This window comes from Ascaphus truei, chromosome 11 (genome assembly GCF_040206685.1).
Source record: "Ascaphus truei isolate aAscTru1 chromosome 11, aAscTru1.hap1, whole genome shotgun sequence".
NCBI lineage: Eukaryota > Metazoa > Chordata > Amphibia > Anura > Ascaphidae > Ascaphus > Ascaphus truei.
In genome coordinates this window covers 25,775,630-25,785,486 of record NC_134493.1, presented here as the reverse complement: position 1 = coordinate 25,785,486, position 9,857 = coordinate 25,775,630, and the positions used below count along the sequence as shown (strand labels likewise).

Here is a 9,857-nt window from a genome sequence, read left to right as displayed (position 1 = left end):
GTGGGTGGATCCTGTCCTCTCATCCTCTCATTGTTACTGTATCTATGTATCTATAAATCACCCAAACCAGGCTGCCGCTTCCCCAGAACAGAAACTTGCAACCTGCAAAGCCTCATTAATCATCGGCTTCCCCACCAGTCCAGCCTCCCCTCCTCTCCTCGTGTTTCTTTTCTCTCCTGGGGGGAGAGGGAGGGAATGGCACATCCCTCTTTTTCTGTGAGCTGAGCCCTGGCTCCTTGCAGCTACAGCCCTTGTGCATGTCTGTGTGTCTCTCTCTCTCTCTCTCTCTCTCTTTCCCAGCCACCAGGCGCTGAATAGAAAGTGAAAGTTACCAGCAGCCCAGCTGAGAGTCCTCACGTGTTTTCCAGGAAGAGGGCTGGTATAGAGGAAGGGGGCTGGGCTCCCAGTGCTACTAAAACACAAAAGCATCCAACCAGCAGCTATCAGAGGCAATGACCGCTAAGCAGAGCGCTGCTGCACTGACTCTGCCCGGGCTCCTGCATTGCAAACACACACCGGGCAGGACGGCGCCGGAGACTATGGTTGTTTTTACTGGTGGGAGCAGAAGAGCTTGCAGATCTGTGACCATACACTTGGAATACAGTGGCCACCAGCACCTCTCTGCTTGCACACCGCCTGTGGCTGGGGTGTGCTGGGGGGAAACCGCGGGGACATTAACATCACAAGGTAAGAAGAGACTCCCACGGGATGTGCCTGCAGAGGGGGGATACGCGACAACACGACAACTGCTGAACATTTATATTTTTAAATGAACCATGTCGAGTTCATAGAGCAAATGTGTGTGTGTAATTTTTTTTTTTTTTTAATATATATATTTAAATTTTAAATTTTTATTTAAAAAAAAAAAAAATATATATATATTTATTTATATTTTCTCTAAATGCATTATATAGGGATCTATTCTTGTACATGTTACTATTGCATGGGTGGCACCTGTGGTTTCGACAGTTATTACATTAGTGTATTAACGGCAATTATTTGTAAATTAGGTTGGCCATCAGGTCCCAGACTCGGCCAATACTGGTGTCTTGCATCCTACCGGAATAGACCTTGCCGAATATAGTGTAATGCGGTTTGCTCTAGAGCAATAGAACTAGAATAATCCAGCCTGTATCTGTATACAGTTCAAATAAGCAGGGTTTATTATGGGCAGGGTATTGGGCTGAAATGCAGTCGTTTTGGTCGGATCTAATAACGTTTTGTGATTGCATCAATTGTCTAGAAAAGATATTGAGTGGCCGTGTTACTGTACTTCCATTTGTAAGAGCAGGTTATTCCCCCAGCCCCACAACTACCCCCCTGGGGCTGGGAAATGCACCTGAGAACAGTTGTTTGAATAACTCCATTCCTGTCATTTTCGTTCGCTACAAATGCAAGGTAAATGCCTATTATAAATGTTTCTGGAAGTGCATTGCACTGATGTAGCAGGAGTGTCATTTTATATGACATTCTCCAATTAATTATTTGTGGACATCTGCATTCAAAACCACTATTACCATCGACTAGAATTGGACTTTTATTCTGTATGTGTTGTGTGTTCAGCTTAATCAGGGACATTTATTTATAGAGAAAATAAGCCGTTCTGGTGCATACAGGTTAACCAGTAAATACAGTGATTTTATAGAAGGAAGGGCATGATCAATAAATCTGCTTAACCAGGGAGCTAGAAGAATACAATCCTGTTTTGGTACCTTTTTGACACAGACTGAATTCTGTATGTCCCAAGTCACACTCAGACTTTAATTAGCCCGTGAAGCTTACTAATGAGGCATTTGACCTAACCTAGAAATTAAACTAAGAAATCAAATGGAGCCATCATGGCTTGTAAGCCTCTTAAGGGTGTGGGGTGTAATTCAGCCAACTGAAACATGGTTCATTATATTATATTATGTTACTTATCTGTAACCAGAAACACACAGTTTTCCTTTTTAACTAGACATTTAAAGACGCTAAAACAGACAGATCTTTGCCAGGTCTGCCACACTGTATATGGTGCCCCATGCATCTGATACAGTTAACAGTTTTTACATCTTCTTTTAATTATTTTTTTGGGTGGTACAGGACATTTATCAATAGGCAACAGTGGTCAGTAGCTTTATCTACCAAATCTATTTTATATGGCCTGCCTTGTTTTTATTTATTTTTAGAAGCAGTTATAGAGTTGGAAGTCTGTAGGCAAACAAATTATTGCTTTATATTGCTAGGCATGTCAGATTTAAATGGGGACTCTGATAGGACATGCTGTATAATAATAATGCTTTCTTGTATAGTGCTGATCGTGTACACAGCACTGTACATATTTTTTGCAGGCACTAGTCCCTGCCCCATATCTTACAATCTATTTTGTGCCTGCTGTATACAATGTTATGGTTCCCCCCTCCCACATTGTTCTGTGCTGCAGAGTATGTTCGTGTCATATGAATAAAAGATTATGGTAATAACAGCCAGGCATCTAATAATTTTAATTGTAGAATCTTCCTAAGAAACCTGGCATGTGCTGTTCCTATGCCCCAGGGTGCTTGAGGTTACAAACCAACTAAATACAGAACACAAGCAGCAACATGAACACTAATCACATGCAAACTGAATTAATTTTTGGGGGATGTTTACATATTGTGCTCATTAAATCATTTAAAGAGCGGCATTACAAGTTTGTTTACATATCTTAAAACGGGGGTGGCCAACTCCAGTCCTTAAGGACCACGGCAGGTTCTAAGGATTTCCCTCCTTCAGCACTGATTGAACCACCTGTGCTGAAGCAGGGATATCCTTAACATCTGACCTGTCTGTGGCCCTTGAGGACTGCACTTGGCCACACCTGTTTAAATGTTAAAGACCCTCCCTTACAATTTATTTTAGATATATATATATATATATATATATATATATATATATATATCTCCCGATGCTGCCCACTAGCCCTGATTTATTGAAATTGCTTTTGCCATATGAGGGCTCAGTAAAGTAGTGAGTTCATGGGCCCTCTATCAACACAGGGATGAACCCTGTTCTTTGGAGTCTTGGTATTATAAGGCAAATGCTCTTTACGGGCAAAGCATAGTCAGACTCGGGAGGGAGATGATCCAAAGCTTGAAATTGGGGGTTATTATACGTTTAGTAGTCCTGTTCAAGGCTCCTAAAGCATGAAGGGGTTAAGTGATGGGGAGGGCTGTTTTATCTACTTAATATTCCTTTTATTAGGGCTTCCTATAGACCAGGACCACCTCTGCCACTGAACCATTCAGAGAAACAGCAATCAGCCTAAATGCTTGTTTTGAAATCAATGTCTGTGTGCTAGAGTACCTGTAAAAATGGCTGTGGGGAATTGTTTTCTGAGAATGCCTCCTGGCTTCTCAACCATTTACTGATGCAGTCAATAAGTGGATACCTCTACCAGAAAGGGCTGAAGTCTAAAACCCAAGGCATCTACATAAGGTCAAGTCAATCAACAAAGATGTATTGAACTCGCTGTCTGGAGAAGACGTTTTGTGTTAAAAGATATATATTGATGGGAAGCAATTTAGTTTCGACCAACTCTAAGCCATTCGCTGTAAGGATGGGATGAGTAACAGGAAAGAGGGTAGCACAGAACTGCATTGTGCATCAGAGGCTGGGTGTTTTTAGCTTTACCAAGAACTCGCTGTCATTTACGGCAAACAGAGTAAAAATAGAAAGCTGCTCCTCGTTACATTGTACACAGCGCCGGATTAACACGCAGGGGACAGCAGGAGGTTGTCGCTGTACGTTTTTTATTTTTTTCTGAATGGATTTCTTCTGAATGGATTTCTTTATAGCTTTTATCAGGTATTGTATGTCAATACATCTCAGCAATAAGGGAGCAGGAGATATTTAACTGATGTTTGCCATAGCTCACATATCATTGGCTATCTTCTATGTTTTAAGAGTGGTCAGTGCTTTTCTGTTCATTGCGAAGCCTTGAAGGGGTTAAGATGGACTATCGTATTTGACTACGGCTGAGAATCTATTGTAGATTAACAGTATGTTTTATACTTGAGTAACTGAGCTCCTTATATTTGGAATGGGGGGTGGGGGTTAAGGCACTGGTCTCTGAAGTGGATAAACTGAATACAAGCTCGCTTCCTGTGACCACGTCACATTATCTTCTTGTGCTGCATATACCAGATATTAGATTGTAAGCTCCTATGGATCAGTCATTTTATTAGACATACATCCCTTGTATTTTATTATGTGCAGCTTTGCATTCACTGGCAGTGCTACTAATCTAGCCACTTGTATGGGGTTTTCTTGTTTGTGTGAGATTTCTGCTTTCCAATCCTAATCTTTTCCTTTTTTTTTCCTTTTGGGTTTTCAGAACCGCCACTAAAGAACTGCAGCACTGCCGCTAGGACAGACGCTATGGAAGACCACATAGGTTGGTCTAGTCTGTAGGATGGTAGCACACAGTAAAGTGGCAGCAGATAATGCAGACAGGAGATCTCCGCACCTGGAAGCCTCGGTCTCTGATTGTTCCCAGATTCAGCCTGCCAGAGCCCCCCACCGTAGCCCAGGACGACCCAGCCCTGCCACGCTGCTCAGCGACACCCACTTCCGAACCTTTCGCTCCCACTCGGACTTCAGCCTCATCACCAAGACCAGCAGCATGCTGGACACCTGCGGCTTCTACTGGGGTCCGATGACTGTCAACGTGGCCCACGAGAAGCTCAAGCCAGAACCATTGGGCACTTTTCTCATCAGAGACAGCAGGCAAAAGAATTGCTTTTTTGCCATCAGTGTTAAAACAGCCACAGGACCCATCAGCATCAGGATTAACTTCCAGGCTGGGCGATTTAGCCTAGATGGCAGCAAAGAGTCATTCAATTGCCTCTTTCAGATGGTGGAACATTACTTGCTTTCTCCCAAGAAGATGCTAATCTCCCCTTTAAGGAAGGTCCGGTTAAGACCTCTGCAAGAACTCTGTCGAAAAAGCATTGTGGCAACTTTTGGGAGGCAAAACCTGGACAGCATACCCCTTAACAGGGTTTTAAAGGACTATCTAAAGTCTTTCCCATTTCAGATCTAACGACACAGGGCATTAACAGAGGAAACAAGGACAGACCGTGTTCCGAATTTAGCTTCCTGGGATTATTTTTTAAATCTTATTTAATGGTGGTCAAGTTTATTTTTGTAGCAATTTAACTGTATTTTGGGATGAAACTTGAACACTTGACTTTTAATGTTTACAAAAACGAATTGTTTGCACAATGGGAAGGGGTACTGCCCCTGGAAATATTTTTTCTGCTGGGCAGAACACCACATTTTATTACATTTTAAAAGTAATAAACTTTATCAAAATGTTCAGTCGCAATCTGTCTCGTATCATTTCACGCTGTCGTTTTCGCTGTAGCCGAGCACGGCTATCAGATGGGCCTATAATATTGCGCAATATTGCAGTATCTGCAGCTGATTCACGTAAAACAATTAGTCAGTCCTAGATTACATCAGTGTTAAACTTTACTATGAATTACACTCCGACAAGCCTGTGGTTTTTACATCATACAGCCGCTGGTGGTAAAAGTATTTTATAGGAAAATACTGGTACAGATTACAGCAAATAAAAAATATCACGTTGTGAGCGCATTCACATGTCAGACAGGTCTGCAACCCTGCCTTCCCCCATTCTCTCTTGGCATACAATGCTTCTACTGCAGCTAGGGATTCTGGGAAATGACATGCAAATGAGCACACAAAGTGTCACCTTTTTATCTTCTAAGAAATGCTAAACCTGTAAAAGGGACATGGCTCTCAACCTAAATTATTATTATTATTTTTTTTTTAAAGACTTATACAATATTGATTAGGGAGAGGTGCGTGTGATGGTTTTTTATTTATTTATTTTTTAAATGAAGTGCTTGGTACTCTATCATTAGACTTTGCCCTCCGGCAGGCACGTGTTGGGAGATCTTTTGACAAGGAATATTTTATCAGGGAGAAAGTAGGAAAACATTTCCAGCGAAGAATTGGGGAGTTTCCCTGGGTGTACATTGTAAAGTTTCAACCTTTTTTTTATCAGGACGCTTCCTGAGAAATGCAGTCTCTTTCAATTGTACAAAGATAAGATTTCAAATGATCTTGAAAGAGCTTCGCCCCCATTCCCCCTCCCCCCCTCCTTTTTGGTTAAAGGTTTGTACTCTTGTACATTCACTGACGGATCAATTACTTTTCAGTGAGCGTTCACTGTAGGTTTTCTTGGCTCTGAAAATCAGTTTAACCAATAAAACATTAGTAGCATCAGCTTTTTGGAGGCTCACTTCAGGAATAATTTGGGGGTACATCACCAGCTTTTAGCCATCAATCCCCACTATTTTACTCTCTTACCTTTTCATAACGTTGTGTAGTTGTAGGAAATTGACCCCAGAAAAGGAAAATGAATTTTAAACTGCAATAAATCCGATTCAAATAAAGTAATATCCAAAAAGCATTTTCACACTCCCTGTCAGTGTTTCAGCCCAATTTTTCTAGTTTTCACATTATGGTTTCTTGTTTGTGAAGAAAAGACTGAAGGTAGGGGAGCTCCAAATGAAAAATAGTATAATACAGTGTTACGTATGTGGTATAATGATCATGCAGTGACATTATTACATGATCAGTATACCACATAACTGTATTATACTATTTGTTCATTTGGTGCTCCCCTATCTTCTGTCTTTTCATGTACTGAAGATCTGGAATAGATCCTGTTTGGGGTTGAGCCTTAGCAGGGAACCTATTTTTCTGGGGGCAACCTGCACCCCCCCCCCCCGGGTCAGGTAATATCTTTCTGGATTTTTTTTTCACTTTTCCACATTCTCTCTGTATAGGAGGTAGCACCCAGGTATTTATTCTCCTAGTTTCTTGTTTGTACCTGGTTGGGGGGGGGAGAAGAGTTTTTTTTTTCTTTAGACTGATTTGTTACAAATTGTCATCCGTTTGTTCACAATGAAAGCTTCCTCTCCTTAAACTCCATAACTGCCAAGGCCCAAAGATTGGAACCACAATGAGGGAGATTTGGGCTGAACACTTTTCCATTGGAAGGCAGCAGCCCATGCGGATAGCCTGTTTTTGCATTGATTTCTGCATACTTTGAGACCTCCCCTTGCCCTTTCCAACACTGTTTTAATTTTTAAAATCTGACTCTCCATGCAGGAGACCTAAGCGTTTGAAATATTAAGTGTCCGGGATGTTAAAATGGACATCAAGATAGAGATATTTACTTTAAAAAAAATCCTAACATTTTATTTAAAAAAGGAAAGAGCCATATGCCTTCATATTATTTTCTAAGTCACACAAATGCAGGGATATAGAAGTCAAGCAAGGTAAAATCTAGACAGAAGAAAGGGATTTGACAGGCACCAGGAGCTGTAGATTTAATTAATGTGACCAGTTCTGTATTTATAATCTTGCGTGTTCCAAAAATATATATATATGTCACGTGTATTACTGCTGTGAAGCACTATGTACATTAATGGCGCTATATAAATAAAAACATGCATACATATGTAGCACACTTTCCCGCACCCTATGGGAGATATGGCGGCTACGGTGTGTGGTGCGTTTCCTGTGTCTCACAGGAGGCCTGAACCTCCGCCGCTGGGAGACTGGAGTGCACCTGATTCATCTGGTGACAACGCCTCCACCTGCAAGGGATCCCAACGGGGTGGGATAAGCCCCTTACAGGAACAATACCAATAATACACACACAAGTATATACTAACAACCTTTACTGAACACAATAATATCAGTACCCTGTACCACACAGTAATATATAGGCCCCAATCTGATACCACCAGTGAGTGTCCCCAAAGTACATTGGGTGCCAGGCACCAATACCATGATGTCCCTTTTCCCAGTGTCATGACCCACCCAAAGTGTAGGAGATGGCGCTATCCCGGGAAGTGTTGGTGCACTTAGGTGGGTACTTGCCTGGGACCTCCAGCACCCGGGTGATGTAGATTAGCAAGATGATCCGTCTGATCCAAGGTTGTCGTCGTCCGCCTTCGCATGGGGTGAATTCCAGCGTGGATAATATGATCTTGTGTCCGTGACACTAAACAGTGAATTGGGGAAGCGTCCCTTACTAAGGGGCCTTTCCTGAAGTAACCACAAGCTGCCGTGAGTTGGGCTCTAAGGGGGAATGTACTGGGCCTAGTCTCAGAGCCAGCAGCTACTTGGTCCAGCTCCCTCTTCCGACTGGCGTGGCTCACAGCACGCCAAATGTATCTATTCCCTGAGCAGGGGAATCCTCGAGCCCTATTGGCTGTAGCGCAGCAAGCATGTGATTCTCAACCCCAATGCCTTCTGGGGATTGTAGATCCCCTGCGGAGTGTTGGGTGTGATGGCCGTCGCTACTGGGTCTCCTGCGCATGTGCGGGGTGTAGCAAGATGGCCACTGCACTTGATGCATTTACTGCGCATGCGTGACCTAAAACAAGATGGCGTCGCCCTGTCCGAGGAGCACTGGCGACCCGGGCGCCCTTGCACTCACATCAACCCCCGGCACTGGCCGGGTGCACCCGCGCACCTCCCCAGCCCTAGCAACGGTAAGAAGGGGCACACGGGGACCAACAGAGCACCTGGCTACACATACATATATTTTTTTAAATTGGAACACAGGTTATTAAAGCGCACTCTTGAAAATATAAAGCAGGCTGGCTAACTCCAGTCCTCAAGGGCCACCAACAGGTCGGGTTTTAAGGATATCCCTGTTTCAGCACAGGTGGCTCAATCAGTGGCTCAGTCTTTGAGCCACCCGTGCTGAAGCAGGGATATTCTGAAAACCGAACGTGTTGTTGGCCCTTGAGAACTGGCGTTGGCCACCCCTGATATAAAGCAATGAGCTACAGGCCCCTCCGGCATATATAAAGGTTTATTTCTAATTAAAAGGACCATTCATGAGGAATTGGGGACACTTCCTAAAATTGCACATCTGCAAGAAAACCACTTGCTGGAATTCGTGCCAAAGCTATTAGTATGCACTGTTAGTAAAAGTCCTTGTCACAAAGTAATTTATGAAAGAGCTAAATGGCCAATTAAGGTGTTTGGAGGAAAAGCCCTTCAATATAATATTTCCATAATAGTTGTATCAATTTGATCCAGATGTAAAGTCACACTATGCAGCGGGATTGTCTAATTCTGTTCTGCACCGCAGCGCTGCCAGTGTATAAAACAAACTGCAATAAGCTGATCTGCCCTAAGAGCTTACACTCTAATATTTGGTAACTGGAAGACAGAGGGGCAAAGGAGGGTTATTAAAGGTGAAAATGGTCAGCGATGGACAATAGTCTTTCATGTGAAAGGCTGTTAGGTCCCATCACTGCGTGTTGCTGTTCATTCCTCAGTTGCTGAAGCCCCAAGCTCCTAATTTCTAACAGAAGCGATAGAGGAGAAACTCCGGGCCACCACCAGGCCAGGTATTCGGGATATCCCTGCTTCAGCACAGGCGGCTCAGTTATTCTGACTGAGAATACCTGATTGAGCCATCTGTGCTGAAGCAGGAATACCCTTAAAACCTGACCTTTTGGTGGCCCTTGAGGACTGGCATTGGACGCTCCTGCGATAGATCCTACATGTCATTTAATATTTGCTAATGAGATTTTCATAGTGAGTTTTTGAGCCTGAGTATATTTACAAATGTATTAAGCATATCTTGAATGATAAAATCAGAATGGTAATTTGAGGTCATGTGTTTGCCATGTGAGAGGCAGCTGCTGGTACATTAGTTTGACTCCCAAGCAGCGCCGGACTTAAAGCAGCAGTCCGAGTAATATCCTACGCGTGTTTGTTTGTTTTGTTTTTTAATAAATCAGTTCCGTACTATGAGAAAATACTTGTAGCATTTA

The 9,857-nt window shown here is 42.8% G+C and overlaps 1 protein-coding gene across 1 annotated transcript; it reads left to right on the top strand.

The window, feature by feature from the left end:
* The first annotated feature begins 410 nt into the window (after nucleotides 1–410).
* SOCS1 (suppressor of cytokine signaling 1) lies at nucleotides 411–5,340 on the top strand. The gene is made up of 2 exons (XM_075565363.1): nucleotides 411–687; nucleotides 4,355–5,340. The coding sequence occupies exon 2, from the start codon at nucleotides 4,433–4,435 to the stop codon at nucleotides 5,060–5,062; it is 630 nt and encodes a 209-aa protein (XP_075421478.1). The 5' UTR covers nucleotides 411–687; nucleotides 4,355–4,432; the 3' UTR covers nucleotides 5,063–5,340.
* Nucleotides 5,341–9,857: the final 4,517 nt, after the last annotated feature.